The sequence below is a fragment of the Nannobrachium achirus genome (assembly GCF_963921795.1).
Source record: "Nannobrachium achirus genome assembly, chromosome: 8".
Lineage (NCBI taxonomy): Eukaryota > Metazoa > Chordata > Actinopteri > Myctophiformes > Myctophidae > Nannobrachium > Nannobrachium achirus.
In genome coordinates this window covers 49,233,508-49,251,410 of record NC_137817.1, presented here as the reverse complement: position 1 = coordinate 49,251,410, position 17,903 = coordinate 49,233,508, and the positions used below count along the sequence as shown (strand labels likewise).

Genomic DNA, 17,903 nt, shown 5'->3' with positions numbered 1-17,903 from the left:
AAAGAGACACAACATTATCATGTTTTATGTTTATTATAGTAGACCAGAAGGCCGTGTAAACAATATGAACAAAGTCTGATATAAAAACACGACTACAATTACTTTCTAAAGCCTTCATAACAGTCAGTGTCAACAATGAAGGTTAGCAGATCAACCTCCCAATTTACCAACTTTACTTCACGAGGCATTTCTGACAACACTGAAGGCACATAACTAACTGTAAACCCCATACAGAGTAGAAATAAGAAGCCGTGAGGGAGTGAAAAGTGGTGATATGTTATACTTTACGCAAAAGAACAAATTATGTGATTTATTAGACGTCATATGGGTAAAATAAAAACACATATTACATGACAAAAAAAATAAATTGTAGCACTTCTACAACCTCACAATGCGTTGTTGTGAGCTTGTAGATCAGCTATTTTTGGTGTGCGACATCAGTTGGATACATAGTACACACACACAAACACGCACACGCGCGCACACACACACGCACACACACGCACACGCACACGTACACACACTACTGGCAACCTTCCCGTCACCATTTCATGCTTGGGGAAATCTGCATGTATTATTTAGTGCATGCTGTGAACGACGGGCCCTATTCAAGTAAAGGTCATTTCTTCACTTCGGTGACATCATTACAAGATAAAGAAAAACAGTAAAGGAACACAGGAAACAGTTAAGACACAATGGGTTTATAAACTGATACAGTAGTGGGTGGGAGGGAAGTAGCTAAAATGCACGATCTGAAGAGGTCAACTTTTATAATGCTATAAGATATCCACTTGATGCTGAACTGTACTCTATAGTATTCATACTCTCATTGTCTGTCGGGTGGAAACCTGTGCAAAACTAGTATACCTTTCTGGATTCAAATTCAAACACATTAAAAGTAGCAGGTCTCTAATGGGCTGTAATTTGACGATGAAAATTATGTAAAATGTTGACCCTGTAAATGTGTGCACATGACAAAAAAAAGTAAAAAAAAAAAAAAAAAAAAAGTAGCAGGTCTACAAGCTCGAAACACAATCTGCTACTTTTGATGCTTTTGTGTGACGCTGTAGTTTGATCAAGCAGATGAGATTTCTTCCCAACAGCGACGATATAAGAGTGATTCACAACCGTTTTCGCTGCCGGCCTGAATGGAGCTTGAGGACACCATGCAAAACAGTCTCCATCTCATTTTGGAAACGAGTTCTTCTCAGTAATATCAGTAGGCTGCACAGGGCCACGGAGAAGTGAAGCCATTATTAAGTGCAGACCGACATTTTAGATGAGAAAATGTGTCTGTCGCCTGTTCTAATGAAAGGGCCCTGTGTGCCTGTGTGTGTGTGTGTGTGTGTGTGTGTGTGTGTGTGTGTGTGTGTGTGTGTGTGTGTGTTGTGCGTGCGTGCGTGCGTGTGTGTGTGTGTGTGTGCGCGTGCGTGTGTGCGCGCATGCGTGCGTGTGTGATAAAGAGAGGGAGAGTCTGAATTTGAAACCATCACTAAATGGATTTCTCACCATACTTTCACCACTTTGTCCCTGGTCGTCCCTATTTTGGCCATGTCGATATAAGTGAACACTGGGCGAAAATAGCTGATCTAGAAGCTCACAACTCGTTGTGAACACTTTTTTTTATTTTTGGAGACAAAATGTTGGTGTTTCTCAACCAATGGATCAAAGCAGTAGGAAAGAGTCATGGAATTATTCAGCCAAAATGTGTCTCAGTCTGAAAGCAGTGAAGAAGCAGCTGAACATATCAGAAGCATTTTCTCTTTTTTTAAATGTTGAAATGTATTTGTCTTTGAAATGTGAAAGTAAAATTATTTTTGAAGACACACCTAACAACATATTCCACTCTAAATGAACCATACTATTCGTTTTATAATAGAATTTATAAATCGTGGTTCAAAGAGTCAGGACTAAGAATTGTCCCATTTTAATTCCATCGTTCAGTGTTAAATGGAAACATTTGATTTTCAACATAATGCCAATTTTTGTGATGTGAGGAGTTAAATAGAGTGTGGCAAAAAATATCCCATGTCTTCTGAAATGCACATTCTGTACGCCCAATGGAACGATGTGTCTAACTGTCATCGTCATAACATAGGCCTACACATTTTATCTGCAATTCCACAGAGGACATAGGGTATATTTTTTGCCATATTATGTAACCAAATGGACCCTTACAAGTGATTTTCTATTCTCTTGAGTTACAAATGGATAAATGAACACATGATTGTACAGTGTGTAAGTACTGTAGGTATTTACTGTAGAAATACTGTAGTAGATCTTATTTTCTCGGTGGGGAGCAGGATCAGCTAGTGTTTATTGAATGATAACAAATTACAAAACTAAGAGTAAGTAACTAAGGCACTAAAGACTAGAGTTCATGTAAACAAAACCAGACTAGCCATTCCAAGATCATAGAATTATTCAAAACCTAAAATGAGTGGCAATGAACCCAAATATGAGAAAAAATTACATGGTCTATGTATCAACGGTACATAAAATAAAACAAAATTGTATGATTTCCAAGTTCTACAAAATAACGTAAACTTAAAAGCGTCAGCATTCTTACATAGTGGCATAACGAAGAGAGTAAACAAATACAATAAAGTGAAACAAGACATGTTGAAACATCTCTGAAGTCAATAATAGCCCCTTTTATACAGAGATCCTGCAATATTGCCAAAAGAACCAAACAACGGGCACCCACTGGCCTACTGGTCCGGGCGCATACCACTTAGGCACTGCCACATAGGCATGGACACCTGGTGGTGTCGCCGGTTCGATTCATGATCCGGACATCCTTTGCCACGTCACCCCCCATTTCCTGTCAGTATACTATCCTGTCAATAAAAGCCCAAGAAACAAATCTTAAAAAAAAAAAAAAAAAAAAAAAAAAAACACCAGCATAAAACTTTACATGCTTTAAGCATGCGGCTGTCCCAGAATTACATGTTGAATGTGTAAGGCTGTGTCACACCGCCACATGACAAAGTATATAATATTAACTGTATCAGCCTGTAGTGACGGTTGCGGTTGAAATTATTTAAAAAGGCGGGAGGATAAAAAAGTAATGCATACCATATAATTAAGGCTTACAGTCCTTCCCGCAGCTGACCGGTGTTTGAATCCCACCGCTATTCCACAGTGAGGTGGAATACCAGCACAACATTCCCACCTTGAACAGGCTGTGTAAAAGGGGCTAACGTAATATAGGCACTGTTTTAGGCAATGAGCAATGATAATAGCTTTTGGTAAATGGCACAACATGAAAATATATACATCAACGTGGAGATTGGTAAACTGGCACAATAATTCACGTGGAGCACAGTAATGTGGGTGTCAAAATTAACGAGCAAAGATATTGTCGCTCAGCTGCAATGAAATGTCAACAAACTATTGCACAAAATGGCACAGTCTTTACCTCAAGAAGGCCTCAACTAACCTCTTTCTCTCAGATTTCAGGACACTCTGCTGCCACCATGTGGTCAGAACTGGTAATGAATAGTGCTCAAAACTACTGAAGGAGCATTAATATAATATTGTGCAAATCTAAGAAAGGTCAGATGTACATAAAAATTGAGGTGCATCAATCAAATCCATTATGCAAATTAATTATAAAATCAAGGCCACAGGAGGCTTTGCTTTGGTTTGACTTGGTAACACACAGCTGCTGGATTTATCTCCCTCTGTCTTCGGTTGGTTCAAATAACAAGAAATACTTTCGACATAAGAAGGTAGCGATAACCAGACTATTGCTGATTCAATTAGTATAGCTTCTATTATAATTTTTGTTTAATGGATAAAAGTGACAGTGTGTTGTTGACCACATCCCAATAGCAACAGCTCCAATTTGGCATCCCAGCCCAAAAGGCATTGTTCATTTTTAAATCAAAATGGCACAAAAATGGCAATTAAAAAATAGTAAAAGTAAATATTGGCACAATAAGATGAATGAAAGAGAGGGAAAAGTATACATGTATACTTGTATAGAAGAATATTTCTGCATCGCCCTGATATACGTCTCTCCTCGAGAGGAATACACGTACACTTTAAGTTAAAGTGTTGTTTTCTGTTGATTGTATCGATGGTTAATATCAGCTTGAGGTTGTACTTGGTCTTTGACACGAAAAACAGGTAATTGAACGTTGGTTGCTCTCTTTTTTCTTATTACAACAAATATTCCATCACACCCCAAACAAAAAGTCTAAATGGACTAATGCGATTCTTTGCATGGGCTTCTGTTGGCCACGCTACAGCAGATAACAACACATGTATGTTTAACTTTGGTCCCAATAAGAGTAGAAATTCACTGAACATACTGTGTATGATGAATGACACGTAATATAAACTAATAAACAATCCGCTATCATTATTTGTACGGCACTTGTGCATCACTTAGGGAGGATTAGGAGGTCATGCTGTGTTGTGAATTGTGAAGTCATGGGTTTTCAGCTCACTGTGTAAAGTGGATTTATAACAATAGTTTCTAATTGTAAACAATGGTAAACATGGCAATGTTATTTGCTACCTGGTAAGTAACACTATTTCATATACGGTATTTGATGTAACCAGTGATAAGAGTCTGATTGGCCAGCCAGATTGTGTGTGTTTTTGTGTGTGTGTGTATTGTCTCTTACCCGTTAGAAACGAGAAAGCATTCCATGTCATTTTAGATTTCAGCGTTGGCTATTTCCAAAATAGTAGCTGTACAAGCTCGCAGCGTGCCACAATGCTATATTGGAAAATGTTTTGAATAATCTTGAATCTTCTCGTCTGGGTGTCCCTGGTAGCACAAAACATTCTCAGAAGGGAGAGGGTTCCATCATGGCCACAAACACATATCAACTTTGGGGGGAGAGGGGGTGTGGGGGGTCCTCCTTGGCACCAAAGGGTTTGAGAACCACTTGGTTTAGAAGGCATTTTGTAGAATTTGGTCTTAATGAATGAGTTAGATTTCAGTGAGCACTCGCTAGTCACCAGGACCATGGTGAGGGTTCCAGGGGGTTAGATTTCAGTGAGCACTCTGCTACAGGGATGGGACGATAAGCGATATTTATCGTGATAAAAAAACACTCACGATAATCGTATCGTGGAGATTTAAATTATCGTGAAATAGTCCTCCGTCATGCACTGGGATCAATTCACCTTTTATTTGCCGAGCTGCATATCCGGTACCATTTAAACCCTCTATTGGTAAAACGTACTTATAATATACGTACTTGATATAGTCTTTTTTTTTTACGCTCTACCAAATCTCTTTGCCAAAACATTGCTGATATACAAGCTCACAATGTGTCGCAACGCAACGCATTGTGAGCTTGTAGATCTGCTATTTTTTGGCAAATGTTCCGCCCCAGGATAAAGGATGTTGGGGATATTTTGATTATTACGATAATATCATAAATTTGATTTGATCACAATAATCGTGATATGACATTTTCATATCGTCCCATCCATACTCTGCTAGTCCTCACCAGCACAGTGAGTGAGGGTTAGATTTCAGTGAGCACTCTGCTAGTGCTCACCACCACAGTGAGGGTCCCGGGGAGGTCGTTGTCCCGCCGGTCACCTTTGTCCCTCAGGTGGATGGTCTGCTGCTGCTGGCCGCCCGGCTCCGCCGGCAGGGTCACCTGACCCAGGAAGGAGTCCCTCAGCATGTTGTGGTTGTAGATCTGGTAAAACAAACAACAGGTGAAGGAAAACACACACACACCAAGCGGGCTAGATTTGTTCGCTGGAATTGAAGGCCATTTATCATTCTGGTCTGGACATCTCTTAATACGTGCATGCGCATGTGCACACACACACACACTCACACTCACACAGACACCCCTACTGTACCTCTATGCTGATGGTGTGGTTGGCTTTCTTCCTGTAGAAGAGACCCTTGGTGTCAAAGACGGGGCTCCGAGTGTCTTTATGGACCGGAGAGCGAACCTTCTCTCCCTCACAGCGGATGATCACATAGGGGTCTGACGCTGGACGACACACACACACAAACACGCACACAAACGCACACACACACACACACACACACACACACACACACACACACACACACACACACACACACACACACACGCGCACAGGTTACATATGATCCCATCACAATCTAATCTATGAAAGCAACAGCGAACGTGTTAACCCGTATAACGTTGTCATTCCTTTTCAATCTGAGAAAGCGTCTGTGTACATTTTAGTTGTTACTATATATCGTTGCTGTCGGGCAGAAACCTTGTATGAGCAAAGCTTCAAATTTGTATGTTTTTTTTCCTAAATTAAAGCCTTTCATCATCATACAAGTGTGTCGCACAGCAGAAGTGAAAATAGGCGATCTACATTGTAGATTGTTGATTTTCACATTTTTAAAATCATTTTTAAAATAATAATAAAAAGAGAACATACAAGGTTTCCACCTGTTTTTCAGAAAACCTTTAGAAGGTGTTCGTAGTATCAGCCTCAGGATTAAATGGTTAAGCACTTAAGGTAAAGTGTAAAGTGTACCTCCGTCAGAGTCCTGGGCGGCCAGGCCGTCGGCTCTCATCACGTGGACCTGAGTGACCAGAGTGGGGTAACCACACAGCCCCGACCAGCAGGTCTGAGGAGGCTCGTCCAGGGTCAGCTCCCTGGGGACGGAGAGAGGTTCACCCATTAAAACCTGGAAAGCATCTGTGCCATTTTAGATTTTAGCTATATACTGTATAAACATAGCACATTGGTTGGCTATTCAAAAATAGCAGATATAAAAGCTCATTGTAGATCTAGTATTTTTGAGAAATCGTGAAAATGTGACAAATCCTTGAATATATATATATACCAGTAAGACTCCCTAATCGGGAGATAAGCGACCGTAGGTGGCTTATCTCCACAAATAGGGCAAAAATGTGTTTTTCCAAAATCTTCCTGATCCATGTTGATGACATGAGTGTAGACATGCTGTGTAGTGATATTCGTGATTTTAGGGCAAAAACTGTAGGAGCAGTGTCCAAAAATGTGTTTTAAAAATCGGCCTGAAGGTGGCGCTAGAATAGGGCCATGTGAGAAATGAGGGGTGGGGTCTCCGCGTTGCGTTGGCGGACGAATAGGTACCGGCCCCGGCTCTCCCGGACGCTCCTAGCCCGAGTTACGACATTTTATGTGCGCTGCAGTGGCAGGGGGTCCTCCACTGGGGGCGCCACCACTTTTGCATCCGTTCTGGAGCACCAGGAGTCCCCGGGAATTCCCCGTGAGCAGCCCCGTTGGGGTGGTCATTTGGTCATTTTTGCACATTTGGTCATTTTTTACATCTGGGGGTCCCCCAGGGACCTGGGGGTCCCTGGGGCTCCGGGGGTCCTTGGAGGTTGTAGTTTGGCAGGCAAGGAGTGTGTGTGTAAAATCTGGCATGGATCGGGTCAACGGGTGCGGAGATATAAGCAGGGAAAAAGTGTGACGTGTGAGCACATTTGGTCATTTTTTACATCTGGGGGTCCCCCAGGGACCTGGGGGTCCCTGGGGCTCCGGGGGTCCTTGGAGGTTGTAGTTTGGCAGTCAAGGAGTGTGTGTGCAAAATTTGGCATGGATGGGGGCAACGGTTGTGGAGATATGAGCAGGGCAAAAGTGTGACGGACGGACTGACTGACTGACTCACTCACTCACCCACGGACAGCCGGTGGAGGTTTTGGTAGTAAATGCGACCTACGGTCGCAATTAAAAAAAATCTTTGCTTCTGGGGGTCCCTGGAACAACGTATTTTGAGAAGGGAGGTCCTTGACATGAAAAAGTGACAACCACTGATATAGCAACATAAAAAGGATTTACAGTTGTCTAGAGTTGTAGAATTGGCCTCAGGTCTGAATGGGTTAAGAGGGCTAACCAGGTGGTACAGAGGGTAAAGTTCCTGCCCAACACCCAACTGGTTGTGAACGATGGGGATTCCACCCGCACCTCAAGCCAAATAAAGGCCTGTCCATAGTATCTCCGAAATGTTCGTGAGTTGTGATTTCCGACGAGCAAACTCTCACTCGGTGTAATGCTTTTCAGAAGTCATGAGTGACAACATTTTGGAGTCGAACCAGGTTTCAGTCAAAGTATGGACAAGTAGGAAAGAGGCAAGTATTGTGAAAATAGCCAATCTACAAGCTCATAACGCCTCGTAGTTTGGCTATGTCAAACTAAATGTAAAACGTACAATTCCAAGTGTGGAAGGGGGGTCCCCAGTTCAAATTATTTGGGGTGGGGCACGGCCTGAAAAGTTTGTGAACCCCTGACGTACAATGATCTCTACACCAGGGGTTCCCAAACTTTTTTTGCCCCAGGGCACCCCATAAATATCTTTTTAATCCGAGGCACCCCTACAATATAATTTTCACTCCCAGCACCTTATATTTATAGCATATCGTCGTTGTCGGGTGGAAACCTTGTATGTTCAAAAACGTTCGTTTTGTATTTATCATCTATAAAATGTACTAAACTAGTGAAAACAGCAGATCTACAAGCACACAACGCCCCCGATATGTGTGCTTGTAGATCGGCTGTTTTCACTAGTTTTGTGTGACAGTCTTGTATGATGAAGCAGGGCTTTGCTTAACAAAAAGACGTACACATTTGAAACTTGGAAATACGAGGCTTCTGCCCGACAGTGACGATATATTATAGTGATTATGTTGCGAGGAAAACGTTGAGATAATAGCCATTTTAGTTAGAACTGACTGAAAATAACTCTGTACTTCAAGTTTAAAATGACACTAAATATTTTTTCAAGTGTCCAAATGAATTCCAATCCAAATATCATCAAATTATCTCGCAGCACCCCTGGACTGCCGTCACGGCACCCAAGGGTGCCCCGTCACCCACTTTGAAAACCCCTGCTCTACACCACATCACCTTTCCTCCAGTGATAGTGGATCAGTGGTCCATACCTGCAGTCAGCGGGGACGTCGGTGAAGATGCGCAGCAGGAAGTCTCCCTCCAGGCCGGGGTCAAAGGTGGTGGGGATGATGACGTAGCGGCCCTGGTTCATGTCCATGCGCAGGAACACAGACCTGGAGTTGATGTAGGTGCTGCCCCCTACCTTCTGCTGCGTGACGTGCATGCGGTACGTCCTGTTCATCTCCACCTACACACAACCATATGGATGGACGAATGAATGGCTGTGGTTCGTGGCCTAATACTGTGGTTCTCAACCTTTTCAGGCCGCGACCCCCAAAATAATCACGTTTTAACTGGGGACCCCCCACCCTACAAGCACTAAAGGCCCTTTTCCACCGGCAGCGATAACGATGACGATAGCCATAAAATATCACAGCGATAATTATGCCTTCACATTGATGTCCGATAAAGTTATCGGACATCAATGTGAAGAGGCGCCAATTAACAGCCGCTCGCGCAGAGCGCACCTCGAGCTGTTTGTCAGAGACCCAGTTCCATATCACTGTGATCTTAACCACATCGTTGTTGATCCTAACGATGTAGTTGTCGGCTATCGTTGTCTGTATCGGTGTTGAGTGGATGCTGCCGATCCACTTCAATTGAAAACCCACTTTTTTAAATCGTTATCGTCATCGCTGCCAGTGGAAAAGGGCCTTAAGAGTTGAGGCATTACATTTTGTATAACACGGTTCTATTGTGAAATTGGCAGATCTACATGCTCACAACGCCTCGCAATGCGAGGCGTTGTGAGCATGTAGATCGGCTATTTTCAGTTTCTGGCCAGTGTTTAATTTGTCATTTTAGATGTTAAAAAGTCCTTAAATTGTCACAGTAGAATGTGCATACACACTCTATACACTTAAACTGTATGTTGGTTTGTTTACTGTTGAGTGAGAAAACAATGTTGCACATTAAGTTAATCATCTGGGGACCCCCCAAAATAATTTGGGGACCCTACCCACAGGTTGAGAACATACCAAATGAGTGTGGAGGGTGTTGCTCTATTTTTCAATCATAATGTCACTTTGCAAAAAAGCACCAAGCACGCGCGCGCGCACACACACACACACACACACACACACACACACACTGTGCTGACCCTGTGTATGTCAAAGCCTATGGCCAGGTTCTCTCCTCGTCCGTGTTTGAGCGAGGCTCTGCGGTCTCTCTGCTGCAGGCAGAACAACACCTCGTCCTCTGGCTTCTTCACATCGAACACATACTGCAAATAACACACAAACACATATATTAATACTACATACTAAGGAACACTTATTCTGAATTAACATTTCAGTAAATGGATGTAGATGCATGCGCACATGCATTCATGCATACACAGTGTTGTGCGGGCGGACATTTACATTTGAGGTATTTTTTACTTTAATGGAGTATTTACAATCTTTTTCCAATCTCCACTACATCTCAGAGGCAAATTTTATACTTTTACTCCACTACAATTATTTTAAAACTTGAATGTAGATTTTGATTATTATTACAAAGCATACATTACCCACTTCAGCCCTATATACAGTACATTTTGGCCATTTGAAAATTGCAGATCTACAAGCTCAAAATGTGCGAGCTTGTAGATCTGCTATTGTAAAATTGGACATTCTGCATAATGAGTACTTTGGACTTTTGGTACTTGACTCAATGCCAATACATTTATACTTTCATGCAAGTACATTTTGAACTTGAGACTTTCACTTGTAACAGAGTATGTCTACATTATGTAAAAATAAATAGTACTTTTTCCACCACTGCACGCGCACGCATGCACGCACGCACGCGCACACACACACGCACACACACACCTGTGGGTTCTGTAGGAAGGTGGTCTTGTTGTTGGTGCAGCCCCCGGCGCGGTTGCGGAGGGGGTCGTCGTGGCGGGACCAGGAGCCGGTGAGCACCGCCTCCTCCCAGGTCTTGTGGAAGCTCAGGTATGACGTGTTGATCAGACGACACAGGATGAGGTCTGTGAAGTTAGCCACGAAGTCATCGAACGTCATCCTGGATGGAGGAGGAAACAGAGAGAGAGAGAGAGAGAGATCAGACAGTTATTGACCGGGCAGGGTCAAGGACCCCTGGGGGTCCTTCAGGGGGTCCCCAGTAAAATGTGTTAAAGGACATTCTGGAGAAAGAGTAGGACAGAGGGGACAGAGAAAGATGAGCTGGACAAAGAGGAAGGACGGAGGGAATGAGAGGGTGTGAGAGAATGTGTTTGAGTATGTGAACATCAAAACTTTCAGACTGCTACTGTAACTAAAGAGTTATCATTCAACGCCATCCTGAAAGGAAAGGAAAGGAGAAAATCTAATAAATAAACAGAACAGATTGAGAGAGAGAGAGAGAGAGAGAGAGAGAGAGAGAGAGAGAGAGAGAGAGAGATTCAATGATGATGATTTGTGATGGGATCTCCTTGTTTCACCTGCAGGGGGTGCCACTGACCAGGGATTGACCGAGGACCACATGTTTTACTGAATCATAGGAACATTTTGTTTGGGTATAATTACATCATGTGTCATTATGTAGCAACTGAAATACAGTTGAAGTAGAAATAAACTCTTGAAGAAATGGAAAAAAATATAACCATGGGAAAAACTTGATGTTGGAGAAACATGAAATCTAGCATATCCGAAGTAGCAGATTGATCCGTGACGCAAAGCGATGTTGTGAACTTGAAGATCTTGCTACTTTTTAACCCATATAGGCCTAGAATTATTGAATGTTTTAACCAGTGAAAAATAGCAGATATACAAGCTCACAGCGCGGCACCGAGTGCCGCGCTGCGAGCTTGTAGATCTGCTATTTTTGAAAAAATCTTGAAAATGTGTGCAAATCTTCGAATATGTATTTTCAAAGCGAACGTTTGTAACTCAAATTTTGCTTCTGGGGGGTCCCTGGAACTAAATGTTTTGAGATGGGGGTCCGTGGCCAAATACATATCATTTTGGGGGTCCTTCACATGAAAAAGTTTGAGAACCACTGACATAGTAGTCTCTCAAGAACAGACTAACTGAGCTCCAGTTAAGTGAAAAGGACCTTTTCTTTGACGACGGCTCACCAGAATGCTGACATAGAAACATAGGTTTTTCAAAAAATCTTAGAAGGATTCAAAAGACACTTATAGAATCGGGTCAAAATTATAATTTTAACGATTTTTCAAAAATAGCAGGTCTACAAGCTCGCAGCGCGGCACTCGGTGCCGCGCTGTGAGCTTGTATATCTGTTATTTTTCAATAGCTAAAGCATTAAATAATTCTAGGCCTAATCCTGAAAAGTAACAGTTTTGGACGTATAAGGTTTCCACCCGAAAGAGACGATAAGTATTTATTACTCACCAGAACTCTCCGTCATCTTGCACTGTCACTCCAATCTTCTCCCTCTCACTTTTACTGACCTTCTGCCACTCCTCTGAGCTGAGACCAGGACAACATACAAATAACAATGATTAAACATGTGAACTGAATTATATTGCAGGCTCAAAATACTAGAAATACTTGATAAACATAATACACATTATATACATTCTCCTGTCAATGACGGTTCTTTATCAAATGAAATGCTAGTCTAAATTCTGTTACCAAGGCCAATCTTGAAGAAATTAAGACTGACCGAACTGAATCCTTCCATATGTAGATACTTCAACAGTGATGTAAAACGTGGTTGTGATATTAGTATTGTGATTGACATTTATCTTGGTATCGACTTACACAAGCCTTTATCAAAGCATTAGGATTAAGGGGAAGAGAATAATAGAAGTAATAAATACTTATTCCTAAACGGGTTAATCCTATGTATCTACTGCTTCTCTTCCCCACTCCCCTTTTTCTCTATTCCTCCCAACCAGGGGTCATTGCCATGTTGGCTTGAGGTGGACATTTTGGTCAAAATTAATTACATTTTCCCACGGACATACAAAATTGGATATTCAGTTCAAGACATACAGTAGCCCCTTTAGTCATTCAGATAGCCCTGAATGACCATTACAGTGACCATTACAGGTCATTCAGTCACCAAATGGACCATTTGGTTCCATTTGTACACTTTCTTATTCTATTCATTGTAAATAAAACATTTGAGAACCACTACTCCTAATGTACCATACATAGTGTCGTAGTAAATCATTGTCATACATTGTCTGAGGAAAACCTGGAGGCTTGACATTTAGTAATTACTTGCGCCAGCAGAGCGCGCAAGTGCTGTGTTCGGCTGTATGTCGGTGTCTTGTGTCTGTTTAAGCCCATAGCCCAATCAGGGACCAGCATTTCTGGCAACGTCATCATTAACAGCCAATGAGGGATCGTCAGTGGTGAAGCCAGTGGTGAGCGCACCTCATGGCGCGCTCTGCTGGCGTAAAAGTAGGCCATACATGTCCTACTTGTGCACGAGGCGCAAGTTGGCACCTCGGCAGAGTGAGTTCTAGTTGGATCTTATGATAAAAATAAAAACATTATAATGTTGTGGAAAAAATAAAATCTAAAATTTACCACGGACCAAGACTTAGCCACACACACATATATTATTAACACATTGGGTGCCCCAAGATTGAGCCCCATTTATCCCCTCTCGATGCCCAGACCCACCACCATTGTATTGAATACGGCCCTGCTGCGTCAATGCATGCGTCATGACGTCACTTGGTCACATGACCGCAGACAGGATGTTGTTGTGTAACGATCAAAAGTTGGTCATTTTGCCGCAGCCTGCCACAGTTTTAGCCATAAAACAAACATCAGAGATAAAGGGCGTTAAAGATGGGGAAATGCATTGGAGTATATGGAGAAAAACGGCAGCGCGATGCTCTCAGCGTCGATTCGAAGCAACCCGTGGTGAATGGGCTACATCCCGGCGTAGCCCCGACCTTACGGTGAGATTTAAAGTTGTTACTGTAAATACAGTAAACGCGGCAAACGCGTTGTGTGCCTCCAGCGACATCAAAGAGTTTGACGCGTGGGCACCCTCTGAGTTAATGACCCCTGCTCCCTCTCCTCACCTGTCGCTCCAGGCTCCGTTCCACTCCTTCTCCCCCCAGGGGTTCCTCATACGGATCATGGTCAGCTTCTCTGACTTGAAGAAGGCCAGCAGGCCGTGGCCCAGCCTGACCCGCCGCACGTCCGTCACGGCGTACGCGTGACCTTTGACCAGGCCGCAGCTCAGCTTGGCCTCCATCTCCGCCTCGCTGGTCGCCTGCAAACGGGAAAGTTCTCGGTGTTGGTTTTAACTCTGAGGGTGTAATGTATTCAGCATTTGAGCCCCAGATCACCATTTGATGAAATTTAGCCTCTCAGACCCAAAACGTAGAATATTTTGTTGTTGTTGGATAAGAATTTGTCCACAATTTCATGCTGTATTGATGTTGGTACCATAGGAGAGGCCAACATTGATCAAAATAAGAATTCTTCTACATTCTCTATTTGTGTAGACTTCTGGTAAACTAAGTAATGCAGATGTTTAACAATAATTTAACTCTTGAGAACGTAAAATGAATGAGTGAATTGTTTCAAGAGTTAAAAAGATTTATAAGGGTCCATAAGGGTCCATTTGCTTACCAACTCTCCATCATTTAGCTGGGAACCACCTGGAATTTCTGGAACACAGTTCTTATATGACGCAATCTAAGATTTCTTTGTGGGATTTTCAAGAGAAAGAATGACGCTGTGACCCAGTGGTATAGCGCCCTATAGTGGCAGTGATGTCAAACTTTGGAGGTCTATTGGTCTATATAAAAAACACTCAAGATAATCATATTGTGGAGATTTAATTTATCGTGAAATCGTCCTCCGTCATGCACTGGGATCAATTCACTTTATATTTGCCGAGCAGCATATCCGGTACCACTTAAACCCTCTATAATTGGTAAAACAGACCTGTAAATAACGTACTTGATACAGTCTTTTTTCACTCTCTAAAAAATCTCTTTGCCCAAAAATAGCCGATCTACAAGCTCACAACGCAGTGAGCTTGTACATCTGCTATTTTTTGGCAAATGTTCCGCCCCAGGATAATGGATGTTGGGGATATTTTGATTATTGAGATACAGTAATAGCGTGAATCGCAATTTCTTTGGTCACAATAATCGTGATATGAAATGTTCATCTCTTCCCGTTCCTAGTGTGTGTGTGTGCACGTTCTTGTGTGCTTGCGTGTGAGTGTGGTCTCCATACCCGTATAGAGCAGCTGATGAGTCCTTCTCGGTCGTGGACTTTGAGGACTCTCTCAAACAGCTCGTCTCGTTTCTCCTGCTCGTCTTTGAAGCCGTTCTCCGTCAGGTCCATGGGCTCCGACACGCCGCCCGTGAAGTCCACCAGGGCGTCGGCCGTGTTCCCCCCGTCCAGCGCCTCGTAGCAGCCGTACATCCTGCACACGCACACACACACACACACACACACACACACATTTACACATTGTATTATGTGTTGACTCTCGGCTGGTTTCTGTTGGCAACGTTCATTCCCCCCAATCCCAGCAAGTTAACTTAATTCAAGCCCTAAACCTAGAAAAATAAATGTTTTGCTATTTTGCTATTTATGAGTTAATTTCATTAAGCATCCCACGAAGCTTGACCAATGTGACCCTGGGCGTACAACAAACATTGAGCGCTTTGTGCCAAGATGTAGGCCAGATGTAGGCCAGATGTAGGCCAGATGTAGGCCAGATGCAGGCCAGATGTAGGCCAGATGTAGGCCAGATGCAGGCCAAACTTTGCGGGACGCAATGTGACCCTGGGCGTACAACGAACTTTGGACAAACGGACAAAGCCAGATGTTGAACCTTAGCTCCTTCCAGCAGCAACACTCAAAAAATAACCCTTTGAGAGGTGAGTAATGAGTATCAAGAAAATACAGTCACTAGTTAAATATCCCCTTCACCACTAATTCACACCCTAAATCACTGAAAGCCTCCCCACAAAATGAAAAATCACACCCGTGTGAAGTGGAGCTGTGTGTGTGTGTGTGTGTGTGTGTGTGTGTGTGTGTGTGTGTGTGTGTGTGTGTGTGTGGATCATGTGTACCGATTTTTGTGACATTTGAAGAAAATATGTAGGAAAAGGAGCAAAAAGTGTGTTTTGGAGAAAATTCAAGATGGCGGAAAATCTATCATGGCGCAAATGGGCGTGGCCTATATGGGGAGATGCGTCATGACGCAAGGAATCCAGGGAAAAAATATTTTTAATTTTCCGACCTACGGTTCAAGAGTTACAGGCCAAAACGTAAAGTGGGGTGTTATGGCGCCACCATGCGGCCAAATGACACAATTATTTTTTATTTAATCCTTGAAATCATTATGAACCTCCTCTCCAAGTCTTGAAACTCTAGCCCCTATGGTTTGCGAGAGACAAATAATTGAATGTGAGTTTTTGCGATTCCCATTATAAGTCAATGGGGAAAATTAATTCACTAATAAATTAATATCAATTAAACTATAGAACCTTTCTCTTAGAAAAGTAATAGCCCACGATTCCCGAGTAAGCCGGTCGATTTGACATATGGCGCGAGTGTGTGGTGGCAAAACTGTGGGACTAGTGGCGTGCCGAAGTTTAGGAAGTTCAGGCTACATACAGACAGACAGACAGACACACAGACAGACCCACCCACACGGCCACGTATAGGGAGCCTGTGCTTCACACAGCTCCAAAAACACAATCTGCAGACCACTGGACTTCCCTCATTTCCTGCCCTCCCTTCTCTGGTTGCCCTCCCCTTCTGTGCTGTGATTGGTTGTAGATTAGTTCCCCTCCCCTCTCTGTGCTGTGCTGTGATTGGTTGGGGAGGATTAGGGCTGGCACGATATGACATTTTACATGACGATTAATTGTCACTCAAATAATTGGCGATTAACGATTTAATTGTGTTTTTGTCGTTGATAATTAGATTTCTGTTTGGCTTATAGGCTTTGAAGTTGCATATGGCAGATATGACACATAAGTAACCTAAACACACCAAATAAATTACTGACATATTTGACAACTTACTACTTAAAAAATAACATTGATAGTGGAAATAGCCGATCTACAAGCGCACAACGCGTCGCGATGCGACGCGTTGTGAGCTTGTAGATCTGCTATTTCCACTATTTCTGACATTTTTCAACATTCACGATTATGACGATTATGACAAAATAATTGCGATAATGTCAAATAATCACGATTAGACGATTATGTAATAATTGTGACAGCCCTAGGGAGGATGTTTATTTACTTACTTGGCGTATGCTTTCTCCACCAGTGCGCTCCAGAACTCATTGCTATCGTTGGAGTGGCAGTAGACCAGCTCTCCTCCGTTGACCGTGGGCAGCCGGTCATCGATCACCACGTCCACCCACTCCCCGAAGCGCCAGAAGTGGAAGTGGAAGATCCCTGCGTACGCCTCCGACTTGTCCTTGTCCCACTCCTGGTCCTTGTGCTCTGGAATCACCTGGTGACAAAGAGGCGTGATTTCAGAAAGAAACAGGGGGTGGCTTGAAAAAAAAAAAAAAGTGGATCTACAAGATCTCAACGCGTTGCTTGGCGACGCATTGAGCGCTTGTAGATAAACTATAAACTATAAAATGTTCGCTTATAATGACCAGGGGTCACGCAACATGTCCGTACGCGGACAAAATGTCTCCATGGCAATGTTTAGATTTTATTTTTTACACACCATTGTAATGTTCTCATTTTGATCATAAATACCCAATTACTGAATGTCAAGTCCCTAGGTTTTCGTCAGAATATGTACAACGTTGATTTACTACGACACATATAGCATATTATTCATTAGTCCAGTACAATTTACAATTTAGGCATTTACCAGACTTAATACAGAGCGACTGTACTACTAGTGGTTCTCAAATGTTTTATTTGGACCATCATACGGGGAAAATAGGGATGCCACGTTGAAAGTGGTGAACAAATGAATAGTAAATGAATAAGGTAATATAAAACGTGTCACATGTAGATGGAAGGGCATTGATTGCAATGAAATCAGATTAATCTGCTAAAACAATTCAGAGTT

The 17,903-nt window shown here is 42.7% G+C and overlaps 1 protein-coding gene across 1 annotated transcript in view; it reads right to left on the bottom strand.

The window, feature by feature from the left end:
- Window positions 1–1,392: 1,392 nt before the first annotated feature.
- LOC308290336 (calpain-5-like) overlaps window positions 1,393–17,903 on the bottom strand; it is a 46,618-nt gene continuing 30,107 nt past the window's right edge. The window contains exons 4-13 of the mRNA XM_080732132.1: window positions 17,113–17,324; window positions 15,075–15,267; window positions 13,904–14,097; window positions 12,249–12,326; window positions 10,722–10,917; window positions 10,007–10,129; window positions 8,898–9,094; window positions 6,505–6,626; window positions 5,842–5,978; window positions 1,393–5,672 (exon numbers count right to left, since the gene is read on the bottom strand). Coding sequence (XP_080588258.1) covers window positions 5,493–5,672; window positions 5,842–5,978; window positions 6,505–6,626; window positions 8,898–9,094; window positions 10,007–10,129; window positions 10,722–10,917; window positions 12,249–12,326; window positions 13,904–14,097; window positions 15,075–15,267; window positions 17,113–17,324 — 1,632 coding nt within the window. The 3' untranslated portion in view covers window positions 1,393–5,492. The remainder of the gene's footprint in view (window positions 5,673–5,841; window positions 5,979–6,504; window positions 6,627–8,897; window positions 9,095–10,006; window positions 10,130–10,721; window positions 10,918–12,248; window positions 12,327–13,903; window positions 14,098–15,074; window positions 15,268–17,112; window positions 17,325–17,903) is intronic.